The sequence below is a fragment of the Lucilia cuprina genome, chromosome 3, assembly GCF_022045245.1.
Source record: "Lucilia cuprina isolate Lc7/37 chromosome 3, ASM2204524v1, whole genome shotgun sequence".
NCBI classification, from domain to species: domain Eukaryota; kingdom Metazoa; phylum Arthropoda; class Insecta; order Diptera; family Calliphoridae; genus Lucilia; species Lucilia cuprina.
Window position 1 is genome coordinate 1,145,614 of NC_060951.1, and position 14,440 is coordinate 1,160,053.

General features: G+C 27.0%; 3 protein-coding genes across 7 annotated transcripts; 2 read left to right on the forward strand and 1 right to left on the reverse strand.

The window, feature by feature from the left end:
* The first annotated feature begins 528 nt into the window (after positions 1–528).
* On the forward strand, positions 529–4,265 carry LOC111691063 (N-alpha-acetyltransferase 30A). The gene is made up of 4 exons (XM_046946851.1): positions 529–665; positions 784–1,816; positions 1,883–2,128; positions 2,577–4,265. The coding sequence occupies exons 2-4, from the start codon at positions 953–955 to the stop codon at positions 2,739–2,741; spliced, it is 1,275 nt and encodes a 424-aa protein (XP_046802807.1). The 5' UTR covers positions 529–665; positions 784–952; the 3' UTR covers positions 2,742–4,265.
* A 1,282-nt stretch (positions 4,266–5,547) lies between these two features.
* On the reverse strand, positions 5,548–13,482 carry LOC111691042 (poly(A) RNA polymerase, mitochondrial). Its single transcript, XM_023453662.2, has 3 exons — positions 13,281–13,482; positions 12,356–13,214; positions 5,548–6,693 (listed from the first exon to the last, which is right to left on the reverse strand). The coding sequence occupies exons 1-3, from the start codon at positions 13,375–13,377 to the stop codon at positions 5,805–5,807; spliced, it is 1,845 nt and encodes a 614-aa protein (XP_023309430.2). The 5' UTR covers positions 13,378–13,482; the 3' UTR covers positions 5,548–5,804.
* On the forward strand, positions 9,387–11,993 carry LOC111691043 (tetraspanin-2A). 5 transcript variants are annotated; one of them, XM_046946417.1, is made up of 2 exons: positions 9,387–9,664; positions 10,967–11,993. In XM_046946417.1, the coding sequence occupies exon 2, from the start codon at positions 10,974–10,976 to the stop codon at positions 11,691–11,693; it is 720 nt and encodes a 239-aa protein (XP_046802373.1). In that variant the 5' UTR covers positions 9,387–9,664; positions 10,967–10,973; the 3' UTR covers positions 11,694–11,993. The 5 variants fall into 5 exon arrangements, with proteins under 5 accessions (XP_046802373.1, XP_046802374.1, XP_046802372.1 ...); XM_046946418.1 differs by having other exon boundaries at positions 9,387–9,659; positions 10,965–11,993; XM_046946416.1 differs by lacking the exon at positions 9,387–9,664 and adding an exon at positions 9,690–9,732.
* Positions 13,483–14,440: the final 958 nt, after the last annotated feature.

Below are 14,440 nucleotides of genomic sequence, written 5' to 3' on the forward strand. Positions count from 1 at the left end.
TTATGTTTTCTAAATTTTTTTTATATTATGTAAAAATGTTTTTTTATTTTTTGAAAAAAGTTTTTCTTTTTGTAAAAATGTTTTTTTACAAATCGGATTTTAGCAAAAAAATATGATTTTAATAAAAACTCTTAATTGTTAGAAAAGTTTGAAAAAATCTAATTTTAGCAAAAAAAAAAAAAATTTGTAAAAGCATCTAAATTTAGTAAAAAAATAGGATTTTAATAAAAACTTTTCAAATCAAATTTAAGTAAAATATCTAACTTTTATAAAAAGTCTAATTTTTATAAAAAAATCTTATTTTAATAAATCATCCTTGAATTTTAATGTAAATTTCGAGTTTTAAAATTAAAATGGAAATTTAAAAATGTTTTTTTAATGAAAAAAAAAATAAAATAAATTGAATTTTTTTAATTCAAATTCCAATTAAGCGCTTTTATTTTGAAATTGCATTCTGGCAACTCGCTAAACAGCCGTAACATTACATATGTTCTACAGGGTTGCATTTCAATTGATAGATAAAATAAATGTCACTGCAAAATCATTGTGAAAAAAAGAACTTCATCTAGGAGGAAAAATCTTATTGAATTGTTAAGGAAAAATCTATTTAAATTAAATAATTTTGTGAAAAATGTTTGAAAAGTAAACAGAAAAGTGGGTAAAACGTATGTGTCGATAAAATAATTAGTTATTTTTGATAAATTTTAACAAAATTTAGGAATTTTGAACAAAAGTGTGTTTCGATGTCTGTCATTGAATTCATTTTTTTTCTTCTCGTTACAGTAAAAGCAGAGAGCAAGAAGAAAAAAAAATCAAGGAAGAAAGAATAAAAACGAAAAAGAAAACCTTTTCTTTTTGTAAGAAAATAGGAAAATATTTTAAATATTTGGTATTTTTTTAAAAAGTAAACAAAAACATAAAATTATAATATATAAAATTTAAAACAAGTGCAATGGAACAAATAAAAGGCTCTTTGGGGAGCCAAATGCAAACACAACAGCAGCAACAACAACAACAAAATCAATCAAAGAAAAAATCTAAAAATAAAAAGAAAAGCTCCAAAAATGAGTCAAATACAGCAGCGGTGGTGGTGGTGACAACAAGGTCTAACGAGGAACAAGAACAGCAGCCAATTGAGGGGGTGTTAATGGAAAATGGTCTAACAGATCAATTGAAGCAACAGCTGCATATAGGCAACGACAACAACACTAATAATAGTTGTAGCAGTAGTAGTAGTAGCAACAACAAGGTCAATGGCCTTATGACAGAAAATTTAAAAAAATCTAAAGCCTGCCCTCCCACTACTACAACAAATGATAAACTGCAACAACCTGCTTTAAATGGCCATCATATGGAGGAGTCTACGTCAATGCCAAATGGTGAAAACTCTTGTCCACAACAACAGGCAGTGAATAAGAAATCAAAACGAAAACCTAATAATAAAAAATTAAACAATTCTCTAGAAGATAAAGAAACACAACTGGAGAACGGACACTGCCCTGAAATGGTAACAAATGGTTTTAGCCATCAGGAGCCACAACAAATTTTAACAAACGAAACAAAACTTAATACTGCCATGACCGCCGTCGTCGCCGCCAACAATAGCAACCAAGCTAAAAGCACACCTAGCAACAATACTAATGAAAAAACGAAAGCAGAAAGTTTAGAACCACAGCCTAAGAAGGAGAAACAAGAAGCAGAAAATGAAACGCAAGCAAACGCTGTAGAGCCTGTAGCTTTAAGTAAAAGTCCTGAATTGGACTTGACAAATGTTCATATTGAGTACAAGGAATATGAGTCTGAATTACAAATGCATGTAAGCCTGATTATAAATTTATGAAAATAAGTATATAAACTGATTAATTCCCCTTTTATGTTTTAGGATATTATGCGTTTGATACAAGCTGAACTATCCGAGCCTTACTCAATCTATACTTATCGCTATTTCATATACAATTGGCCAAAATTATGTTTTTTGGCTGCCCATGGCAATGAGTATGTGGGTGCTATTGTGTGCAAGCTGGATATGTACATGAATGTGAGGCGTGGCTATATAGCCATGTTGGCTGTGCGCAAAGAATATAGGAAACTTAAAATTGGCACTACATTAGTGCAAAAAGCCATAGAGGTAGTAAACGTTGAAATAAAAAGAAAAAATTGAACTAGGTTTTATAAGTGTTATTTGGGGAATACGTGGTTCAATCTGGTGAATGCAGGATTGATTCGTTTTGAAAGAAAATTGTTTTAAAAATGTAGGAAATGGTGTAAAACTAGCAAAAGGCTAGGTTTAAAACTAGCTAATGTACAAGTTAAGCTTTCTTTGTCTTTAGAAAGTCATGTTCAGAACATTAGCTATATATGTAAACATCTAAAGAATTTAAGATCAAATTCTAAAGTAAATTCTATCAAAATTGAATGCATCACCTCTTGGACTAGTTTTATTTCCTGATAATCCCTAAAATACCTAATAACATATTAAAATCAACAACAAATATAAACTTAATCTTATCTATTTTAAGCAGAATTGGAATCAAGTTTGGAACCTAATCTTTTCTCTCTCTCTCCCTCTTTTTCAGGCCATGTTAGCCGACAAAGCCGATGAAGTTGTTTTGGAAACAGAAATGAGCAATTTGCCTGCTTTGCGTTTATATGAAAATTTGGGTTTTGTAAGAGATAAACGTTTATTCCGTTACTATTTAAATGGTGTCGATGCTTTACGTTTAAAACTATGGTTTAGATGAGATACTTAGTAAACGTAGAAAAACAATAATAACAACAACAAAATCAAACAAAACTTGTAAATCATAAAATATTTTTCTTTTTAAAATTAAGTTATTTAATTTTTTTTTTTTGCTAGAAGAAACAAACAATTCATTAACTATTTAAAAACAAAAACATTAATAAATTCAACAGCATATACATGTAACAAAAACTATACATTTTCATTTAAATTTTAAACAAAACCATAAAAAATTAGGTTTTTTTTGAAGGAATTATGAAAAAAATATTTTTTTATAAATCTTATTTTTAAAAATAAGATTTTAATTAATATTTAAATCAAGCTGAAATTAACTCATGTTTTTAGCACAAACTAAGTTAAATATTTTAACTTATTTTTTATATATATATTTAATTTAAATTAAAAGAAACAATTGTGTGTAAAATCAAAATTATTTATGTGGAAATACATATTTGGCAAGAAAAATAAAAAAGAAAAACAACAACAATTGTGGTGGCTTAAGAGATGGAGATGTGATTTAGTGAAAAGAAGCAATTAATATTTTGATCTTAATAATAAATCGTTGTGGCATAAGAAAAAACAAACGTGAAAATAATTGCAAAACAATTAAATAAAATTTTTGTATAAATGTGACTCTGTTAGTAGCTTGTAAATTCTTTATATAATTTCTTTAAGCATTAATACTTAAATTATAATAATTAGCTGCTAATAACGTTATATAAATTATAAAATCTAAAGTTTTTTTTAAACTAATTTTGCTTTAAAAAAAAATTCACACAAAATTGAACAAGTTCTTTAGAAATATAAGACAAGTGTCTTAAAATAAATCCTTCCGTTTAAAGCTTAAACTAATTTTGAACAAAAAGCTTAAATTTTGTGCAAATTATTAAGATTTTAACTAATTTTTATAAATTTAAAAAAAATTAATTTTTTTTTTTAAATTTCTTTAAAATCTTAAGACTGAGTTAAAGAAATGATTGAAATTCATATTAAGATTTTGGAAATTTTTAAAATTCTTTTATAAAATGTTCTAAAAACTTTTACTAATTCTTTCTTTAATAATTATGTTGTAAATTAAACCATATAAAGTGTTTAAAACAAAATAAAATTGCAAAATTATTTAAAACCCACAAATAAACCATTAAAAGCATATAAACTAATAACAGTGTAATACATATTAATCATTATTATATAGATATTATAAGTTACTAATAATAATATTGTTAACAAAAACAACAGAAAAAAAACAAAGAGATTTAACATAATAAAGGGTTTTAGTTTAAGTCTAAAGCTCTTTACTAACAATGCCTTTCTATAATAATAAAACTAATAAAATAAAATCTATCTCTTTTTTTTTTAACAACTAAAAGAAATTTGTAAACATTTAAGTGAAGAAAAAAAGTTATTAACTAATTTAGTAATAATACTGATAAGTCTTGTCGTAATGGTTAAAATTCTTAGTAAGTTTCATGTAAATTTAAATTGAGTTCGTAAAAAGAAATGAAAATAAACAAATTAACTAATACTTAAAGAAAGTGTAAATATAAATTAATTGATAAATAAATATAAAAACTATATATATGCAACAAATAAAACTTAATTTTTGTCACAAAACTTTTGGGGGTAAAATGTTCAAATCAAAGCAATTATCTACAAACTGTTCGGCTATGGTTCAACACTAAGAGAACTAACAAAGTTTATATGAAAAAACTTCTTTTAAGAAGACTTTTTTGAAAAAGCTTTTTTTTTGTATGAAAGAGGTTTTTTTATCAGAAAAAGCTTTTTTAAAAGAGCTTTTTTTCAGTAAAAGCTTTTTTATATGTATGAGCATTTTTCAGAAAAGCTTTTCTCTATAAAATAACGTGTTAAAGAGCTTTTTTAGAAAAAGTTTTTTTTTTCAGAAAAAGCTTTTTTATATGTATGAGCATTTTTCAGAAAAGCTTTTCTCTATAAAAGAACGTGTTAAAGAGCTTTTCTATATTAAATAGTTTTTTTTTTCAGAAAAAAAATTTTCTTTACAAGAGCCTTTTTTAGAAAAAGTTTTTTTCCAGAAAAGTTTTTCTGAAAAACTTTTTTTAGAAAAAAATTACCATTTTTCGGAAAAGCCCTTCTTTATAAAAATATTTTTAGAAAAAGCTTTTTTATATTAAGACCTTTTTTTTAAGAAAAAAGCTTTTCTTTATAAGAATCTTTTTAAAAAAAGCTTTTTTCAGAAAAATCATTTTGAAATAACTTTTTTAAGAAATGTTTAACACTACACTCTTTTTCTATTACAAAAGTTTCTTATAAACTTTCTTATTGTTAAAACAACTCTAAAGCTTTCTTTTTAACTAAAAAATCCTTAGACAAGCATATAAATTTTCAATTACTTCCTATTGAAAAGGTTTTTTTCAGCAAAAGCTTTTTAATATACGAAAGAGCTTTTTTCAGCAAAAGCTTTTTTATATACGAAAGAGCTTTTTCAACAAAAGCTTTTTATATAAGAAAAAGCTTTTTTCAGAAAAAGCTTTTCTATATGAATGAGCTTTTTTCAAAACAAGCCTTTTTAAGAAATATTGAACACTTTTTTCTGTTACAAAAGTTTCATACAAACAAAGAATGAATTTCTTATAAGAAAATGCTTTCCTAATGTTAAAAAGCTTTCTTTTTAACCAAAAAAATCCTTAGACAAACATACAAATTTTCATTTACTTCTTATCAAAAAGATTTAAAAAAAAACGTAGAAAAAATAATGAATTTGTTTATGTTAAAACAACTTTAAAACTTTCTTTTTAACTAAAAATCCTTAAACAAACATATTTTTTTGCAACTTGTTATAAATAAGCTTTAATTTATTAGTCCTTAAAGTAAGTATTTCCTGTGTTTCCTTTACTTTTTTCATTCTTTTTTGCATAAAATAATTAAAACAACATAATTACTTAACCGTATATTTGTTTTTTTTTTAAGGATAATTTGTAAAACTTATATAACTAAAATAACAAACAAATTTTAATTACTAGTTAAGAGTCCAACAAGGGCAGGCAGTCAGTCCAAACTACATACTTAAAATAAATTCCATATCCTTTCATCTACTTCTTTTAGAGCTTTTAGCAGATTTCGTCGCATTCGAAGGAACCGAACCACTCAAACGCATTTGCTTTAAATCCTGTCGTGCATTGGACTTAATATTTTCTAGCTGTTGCTTAACTTGATTATTTTTCAAACCCATTGAGGTAGAGGTAACAGAATTGCCGGGGGGCGTAGAGGGCGTGGTTTCTGTTTTATCAAATAAATCACTAACTTCTAAAATGCGTGGTTTGAAAAACATATTCGGTCTTATGATGGTCTTTTCGGGGCTTTTAAATAAGTTTAACAGACCCCAAGGTTCTTGTGATTTGTTTATTTCTCCATTTTGATTCTCTACTTCGGATTCCAAAACCCAGGCGGCATTACGCACTTCTATGCGTAAACGTTCACATTCCTCCAAACTAACATTTTTACTCACATTTAACAGCTGTTCCAAGGGATTTACTATATACAAGGCCGAATGATCTGGTTTCGCTATGGCTCTTCCCTCATTTAGGGAAATGGCTTTATTTTGAAAGTCAAATTGTGAATAGAACTCAAAGAATTGTAAGAGCAATTCACTAGTTTTACTAGTATTATTACTGCGAAAACCCAACGATTGAAAATCACGCGCAAATGTGCAATTTATACCATCCTCAGTTATGCGTATGTCGTCTTGTGTGGCTGATTTGATAAGGGTATTAATGGCGGGTAATACTGGTTGTTTGGTTTGTTGTAGAAAGAATATAACTAGACAGGTTAAAGAGAAATTAGAAATCCAACGTCCAGGAGAGGGATTGGTTAGACCGCAGCAGCTAGCCCAACGACGTATGCAGAAAGTTAAGGGTTTAACGCGTTCATCAAATTCACCAAACATATAGAGAAGTTCCGACATATAAAAACCTGAACTGAAATTGATAAGTTTAAAAGATTAATAATTATTTAATTTTCTTTTTTATTTTTGCAATAGATTTGAAGATGAGATGCCAATTCTGGATTCTAGGATGAATTTTAAACATTGATGATGATTTGCATGTGATTGGTGATTGTGTTTGATCTTCATTGTAGTAAAATTGTTGACTGATCTTGAGTGTTTATTAAATTGTTCTAGATTTGTGGTAATTTTTCTAATAATATATTAATTGGGATATGTGTTGAATGTTTGGTGATCTTGTCAGCACTACCCTGATTAGGAAAAGTTTTTGGCTCCTTGATTGTATCAAATGTAGTTGTCTAATATTGATTTATACGTTTTTAAGTATAATTGATCTCCATTTTCTACTGCCCTGTGATCCTCAATAAGCTATTTTATATTGATCCTAATTAAATCATTTAAATTTTTTATTTTTAGAATAAATCGCGAATTGTTATAACTTTAATCTCAGATGTCTTTTGTTTCAAATTTGTAGTTGTTATACGAATGTGGTGAAATATCGAATTCCTGCCAGTTACAGTGATTGTTAAATAGTTTGAGAAAATGTACTTTATGAATTAATATCTGAAGTGATAATCATTTCCTATTCGATGTGATTCTAAATAAAATATCTTTAGTTTGACTGTTTCAAATATAATTTTAAAAACCCCTAGGTCCAGATTTCTAATTGATATCCGAATTCAAGTCAAATTATAGTCTTTATTTTTGAATATTCTTGATTGCTGTCATTTGTACTGAATGATCGTGATCTTGCTAATTTCGTGATCGAAAAAAGTTCCGGAAAATGTATTTGATATAAAGTGAAGATCGCGGATTATTTCAAATCTAAATTGAGAAGTCCTTTGGTCCAGATTTGTAGTTATTCTCCCAATTTAAATCCAATTGTAGTCATCTATTGAAAGATACGTGATCTTGTCTGCCTTGTGTTCAAAAAAAGTTTAAGTTTAGGCATTAATCTTGTAAAGATGCACACTTGGGTCCTTTGTGAAGTTTAAGTTTGAAATCTAAATATCAGAAGTGATCCTCATTTGCTATGCAAGTCAATAAAGTATTTCTTTAGTTTCCATTTGAAGTAAAGATCGCGGATTCTTTCAAATTATACTTGAGAAGTTCTTCAGTCCAGATTTGTAGTTATTATATGAATTTTAGTAATAATTTTAAAAAATTCTTCATTGTTGACACTTGCATTGAATTCTGCTGCTTTGGTGATCGAAAAAAGTCCAAGAAAATGTAATTAGATATCTAAATATCAGAAGTGATCCTCATTTGCCTTGTATAAAGATTGTCAATAAAATATCTTTTTTAGTTTCTATTTAAAGTTAAGATTTGCCTTGTATAAAGATTGTCAATAAAATATCTTTTTTAGTTTCTATTTAAAGTTAAGATCGCGGTTTATTTCAAATCAAACTTGAGAAGTCCTTTGGTGTAAATTTGTAGTTGTTAACCGAATTATACTCATCATTGTTAAAAAAAAGTTGATTGTTGTCACTTGTATTAAAAGATTGTGAATTGTCAGTTTCCGTGATCGAAGAAAGAGATTTATTCCTTTTCCAATTAATATTGTTGTCATATGTTTTGTTTTAAATTCAAAGTAATTATCCTGATGTTAGTCGATTTATTGTCTTTATTATTAAGAAGATCTTGTTTATCTAAGGATTAAACAAAAGTAGCTTTCTGCGAGTGATCCTATGCAATCTTCAACTCCATTCTAAGAAGTCATTAATGCTTTTAATTCCAAAGAAGTTGACTTAAATATAAACAGTTTATGGTCTTTTATGTTTTTATAACTGTATATGTCTCCAATAGATCTTAAAGTTTTTAAGTGATGTTTAATTGAAGTCGATTTATATAAACTCCATCTTAAAAAAGTCCTTTAATGTTGATCTCAAGTAGATGTATCTGTATCTTGAAAAGTCCCTTGTTATTGATTTATGTCAAATTCTTCTTAAAGAGTTCCATGTTAATTTGAAGTTGATTTATATCAACTTCATCTTAAAAAAGTACTTTAATGTTGATCTCAAGTAGATGTATATTAACTCTATCTCAAAAAAATCCCTTGTTGTTGATTTATGTCAAATTCTTCTTAAAGTGTTTTGTGGGTTCCGCGTTCCAAATTCAAATTATGAAAATTTTCTAACATTTCTAAGATTTTGTAGCTTAGTGTTTAGAATCTTCAGTATTTAAGAGAACATCTCATTATCAATTCTCTGCTAGCATAAAAATTCTTTATAACGATCTCTATTTCTTAAGAGCGTAATACAGTTCTTCTTAAAAACATTAACAAGGTCCAGTTAGTCTTAAATGTACTAATTGTTTACTTTTTAACAATATTTATATTTACTTTAACACATATTTTGAAAATCATAAACTTCCGAAGAAATTCCGGATATGAGTAACAGTATAATTGACTAATCAACTATAAATTATTAAGATCTTAACAAAATAAATAATATTTCAATAATTTGTTAAAGAAAAAGGGTCTGACATATTAATGTAATATTTTGGTCTGTATTTTTTGTAATTTTACTTTTGTTTTTCCACCAGCAGCAGGTGTATAGTCTACCTGTTCTGTTGTATATATTTTTGTATTACAGCAATTTCAATGAAAATAATTTAGCAATAATTTCTATATTATCTTATCAGTTTTTTTTTGTATTTCGTGAGCTCTACATATCTTATCTTATCATTTATTACGATTGAAATGTAAAGCTTTTGTATTGTATGAATTCCTAAACACAAAGACCTACAATGCCATCATCAAATGGGTTAACTCTAAGTGAATAACTTTGAAAAAACAAAATTAAACAAGAAAAATACTACAGTTACGAAAAAACGAACGAAAATTTATCAACGAAAAGCAACATAGAAAGCGGAGTGCGGACAAAATTTAATTGAAAATCTTTTAAGAAAAAAATTAAATTAAAAACTTTTACAAAAAAAAAAAGGTGAAAAATATGAAAAAAATTAAAAGAATTTAATAGAAGCCATAAATGAAAAAGAAATATAATAAAAAGTTAAGCAATTTCGAAGACTCTGTAATAAATTAAAAAGACTTCAAGAGAAAATTGTTAAGAACATCTAATAAATATAAACTTTTTGTAAGGACTTTAAAGTTTAAAAGTTTTCTAATAAAATATTAAAAAGAATTTTATAAAAGTTCCAACAATTATAAAAAACATTTAAAATTTTAAACAAAATTACAAAATAAAACTGTGAGATCAAAAAGAAAGCTTTTGATAAACTCTATTAATATCTAGATCTTTAAGGAATTTGGAAAGAAAAGTAAATATTTCTTTCTAAATATAAAGATCTCTGTTATTCACATTTAAGTTTGTAAAGTATCGAGAGACATATTGAAAACTTAACATTCAACATTTAGCAAATTACTAACGGACTTTTCATCAGTTGAAAATTAAAAATCTCATTAAAACTTTCTTCCGTTTTCTTTAATTTTAAAAATAATTCTTACTAAAACAATGATTTCTACATGAAAATTATAGATAATTTTAACAAAAAAAAAAACTTTATCTAATAAAAAGTGGTTGCACCATTCTTCTTGTAATGTATTAATCATCATTTGGAACAGGTTGTTTTACTGATAACATACTTTTATTTGCTAAATGAACAAATATTTTGCTGATAACGTTAAAAAAAAAACAATAAAAAAAGAAAAACTTTATACAACCAAAAGTTTTGTGACAAAAATTTTATAATAAAAAAATAAATAAAATAATGAATCAAATATAATTCAGCAGAAATTAAAAATAATAATAAAATACTTAAAAGACTTGTTATAAAAAATAAACGGGTGTGATTAAAACATTGTAATTGATTCTATATTGAGGCAGTTGTAAAAGAGCAAAAAAAAGAGAGAGAGAATTTCAATATTTCTATAACTGAAAGTTAAACTTTAGCTGAACTCTTAGTTTTGTTATAAAATAAATCTAAAGATTTGTTTAGATAAAATATTTTTAAAATTTTTTGCTAAAATAAAAAACTTCTTTACATAAAAAACTCAAACCAAAAAAATTCAATATTTTTTAATAAAAAATTCTTAAAAAAATCAGTAAAAAATGTTTTCAAAAATATTTAAAAACTGAAAAAAGTTAAAGGTTAAAGTTCACTGAGAAAATATATAAAAAACTTCTTTCTGCTCATATTTTTCTAACAATTTTATTGCTTGACAACATTTCATACTTCATTTCAAACCAATTTTCTAACTTCAATAACTTTTCTTTAATTTCCAGCTTAAAAATGGCAGCCGAAAACACTTTAGAAAAACAAATCGGTTGTATTAAATACACCCTCTTCTGTTTCAATATAGTAGCCTGGATGATAGCTACTTCACTGTTTGCTCTCACCGTCTGGCTAAGAGCTGAACCTGGATTCAATGAATGGCTGCGCATATTAGAGGCTCAAGCATTCTATATAGGTGTTTACATTTTAATAGCCACTAGTATTATCTTAATGGCAGTATCATTTTTGGGTTGTTTAAGTGCTCTTATGGAAAATACCCTGGCTCTGTTTGTGTTCATAGGCACTCAGGTATTTGGTTTTATAGTATCCACCATAGGTGCCGCCCTATTGCTGCAATACAGTACAGTACACTCTAGTCTACAACCTTTGCTAACTGTTAGCATTAAACGTTTTGTTAGTACCTCGGAATATTCCTATTCTTCGTATGTACTCAATATGATACAAGAAAACATTGGTTGCTGTGGTGCCACTGGACCTTGGGATTATTTGGATCTACGTCAACCTTTACCCACTTCTTGTCGTGACACCGTTAGTGGTAATGCTTTCTTTATAGGTTGTGTGGATGCTTTGACTTGGTTCTTTGAGGCCAAAACTTCTTGGATTGTGGCTTTAGCTTTGGCCTTGGGTTTGCTTAATGTTATCTGTGCTGTTATGAGTTTGGTTTTGGTGCAAGCCGTCAAAAAGGAAGAGGATGAAGCTCGTGCTTATAGACATTAAAAGATGCAGTAGCAGAAATACGCTCTCTTTTCAAAATTTAAAATACACATTCATTTTAATTTTAAGCCGTTTATATACAATTGCACAAACACAAACAAAAAGCCATAAAATGCCGAATGAACTTCTTTTTACAAATATCATTTCTATTTAAGTTTTGTATTTAATGTTAAAAATGAAGTAATTTATACAAATAATTTAATTAAGTTTTAAAAATAACACCATTTTTTTTGAATAAATTTATTAAAAAAACATATTTTTGTAAATTCTTCTGGTAAAGAGAAGAATTACAAAAACGAAAAAGAAATTTTGTTTTAAATTATAGAAATGTAGCAAAAATTAAGAAAAATAGTTAGCATATGCTTCAAGGTCTAGAAAGTAACTTCTACTTCTAAGTATCTTCATCTCAGATGTTTATACCTATATAATAATCGAATTTAATCAATCTTGTTTAACAAAAACTTCTACACATTCTTATTGCTTTTGGCTAAAATCTATGAATCGACCACTAGAACAAACTATATATCAATTTTCTTCAAACTGTTTCAAAATATTTCTATTATTAATCCTTTTGACAACAATTTCTTAAATGTTTCTTTAAAATTCCCCCTTCAAAATGAATTATAAATGAATAAATGAGAAAAAAATTATAAATTGGTACTTACAGATTACTCATAGACAAATCTATTTCCAAATTTAAATGCTCATGATGATATTTAATAATGGGTACTCTGGCCTGCAGAATGCGTCTTACATGACACACACCCGGTAGAAATAGTTGCAACATATCACCTATACTTTCCATTTGTCTTTGCGTCTGGGAACGACCATTGGTTAGATTCTCTTTGGTATGAAAGACTAAACGTGATTCAGGGCGCTTTTTAGCTTCGGGACCTTTGCACTCCTGATCCAAGCGTAAAATTAAATCTAAATCACAGCCCATTTTGCCAAAACCATTGACAGAGGAACCAAAAGGCAAAGCATTGGCCAAAGGAAACATACCCACTATAGATTGTTGCACTTGATAGGCCGCGAGGAATCTTAAACGTATGCCCAAATCATTAAGTTTAGTGCCATTATACAATTCGTACATTTGTTGCTCTATGTGTGGGCATTCCTTTAAGGTGGCATTCAAATCTGTCAATTCCACTATATTATTGCCATCCAACACATTTAAATTACATTTTGCACTTTCCTCTAAAGGTTTACATTTTAAACCCTTCTTGCCGGAGGCTCTGAACCACAAAAAAGGTGAACGGGCAGGCACTCCAATCAATTCCTCATTGTATGCCGAGGAATCTATGGCTTCGGAAGCCTGTTGTGGATTTTCATACTCCAACAGTATATAATGTTGGACATCATCATGCCTTACACAATAATGATGAGCACCCACTATATTACCAAAGGCGCTGCAATAGTTGTATAACTCAGGAAACGATTTTTCCGAACTGACTTGCACGACCACACTTCGAGTAGCCTCTTGCTGGCGCTGCAGCACAAAGTCATCAAAAGACACTTTGTTAACTAAAATCAAGGAATTTTACAATATTAAACTAAATAAAACAATTGTTTATAAAATTTTCACTCAACCTGCAGGGACGCCAACCGGTGTCGTAGAATATTTCTTTTTTAACACATATTTTGAATAATTTTTTATATTACAACACTGTTTCACTATTTTATACATACTTTTCAATAAATTTATTCACTAATTTTTAAAGTTTTATTAAATATATTAATAAAACAAAACTAAATTTCAACCAAACACTAAAACACCACCCGTCTGTTACTAAAAATTGAGGTTAACTGAAACAGCTGTGGAAAAATTATCAAATTGTTAAACCCTATAGGAAATTTGACGTTTTTAAACAATTGCTAAATTTGTTGTTTAAATGGTTCCAAATGTTAAAAGGATGAATTAAACTTATGTTTAAATTCATCAATCTATAATAATAATTAAGTTGTTTGGTTTATATGTATGTAGAACATAAGAATTTCTAGGAAATTTGATAAGTTTATTATTTTAACGTTTACCAACACTGTGAGAAGAGTCAATGTTAGTAAACGTTAAAATGGCGCAATAACGGTAAACCGAGGGAAATGGCTGCCGAGTTGTCAACTATACTTTTACAGAAAGCTTTAATATTAAGAAAAAAACATATTAACAACTTTTCAAGTTTAAGAAATTTTAAAATTTATAAAAATTAAACAAAATCAATATTAATATGCTTTATCTGAATATTTTTAATAAAAAAAATCATCTAAAGCTTATTTATATTTTTACTAAAAAACTAAAAATCTATGTTCAAATTCTTTGGACTGTCTTTTTAATTAAACAAAATTTTAACATTTTCTTAATTTCGGTTAAAAATTAAAAAAAATGCTCTTACGTTTAAACAAATCGATGGAAAACACAAAATGTCTAACTTTAAGTTGTAAAACAACCAAAAAATCGGCCGCAATTTTTTCATATTTTTAATAATTTGTATAAATAAAATTATTTATTTCTTTAAGAATTTGATCTATTTCTAATTATTGATTTCACAAAAAAGCTGTAAAGCTCAAAATTGGTAATACCAATTTTAAAAATGTTTGCACAAATTGTGAATTAATACGAAATATTATTAAAATACATGATGATTCACTGCTTTCCTAAAAATTTTCAATCAAAAAGTTAAAATTTGACAATAAAATTTTTCTAATTAGACTTCACACTCCAACAATTATATATCAATTTAAAAATATTTTAT

Excerpts from the sequence above, each read along its gene's own strand:
- LOC111691063 (XM_046946851.1), top strand. The coding sequence starts at position 953 with ATGGAACAAATAAAAGGCTCTTTGGGGAGCCAAATGCAAACACAACAG. Across the intron at positions 1,817-1,882 it reads AGTCTGAATTACAAATGCAT|GATATTATGCGTTTGATACA; the intron begins GTAAGCCTGATT and ends TTTATGTTTTAG. Across the intron at positions 2,129-2,576 it reads TAGTGCAAAAAGCCATAGAG|GCCATGTTAGCCGACAAAGC; the intron begins GTAGTAAACGTT and ends CCTCTTTTTCAG.
- LOC111691043 (XM_046946416.1), top strand. The coding sequence starts at position 9,710 with ATGAAAAAGAAATATAATAAAAA. Across the intron at positions 9,733-10,966 it reads AAAAAGAAATATAATAAAAA|CTTAAAAATGGCAGCCGAAA; the intron begins GTTAAGCAATTT and ends TTTAATTTCCAG.
- LOC111691042 (XM_023453662.2), bottom strand. The coding sequence starts at position 13,377 with ATGTATAAAATAGTGAAACAGTGTTGTAATATAAAAAATTATTCAAAA. Across the intron at positions 13,215-13,280 it reads ACCGGTTGGCGTCCCTGCAG|TTAACAAAGTGTCTTTTGAT; the intron begins GTTGAGTGAAAA and ends CCTTGATTTTAG. Across the intron at positions 6,694-12,355 it reads GATTTGTCTATGAGTAATCT|TTCAGGTTTTTATATGTCGG; the intron begins GTAAGTACCAAT and ends TATCAATTTCAG.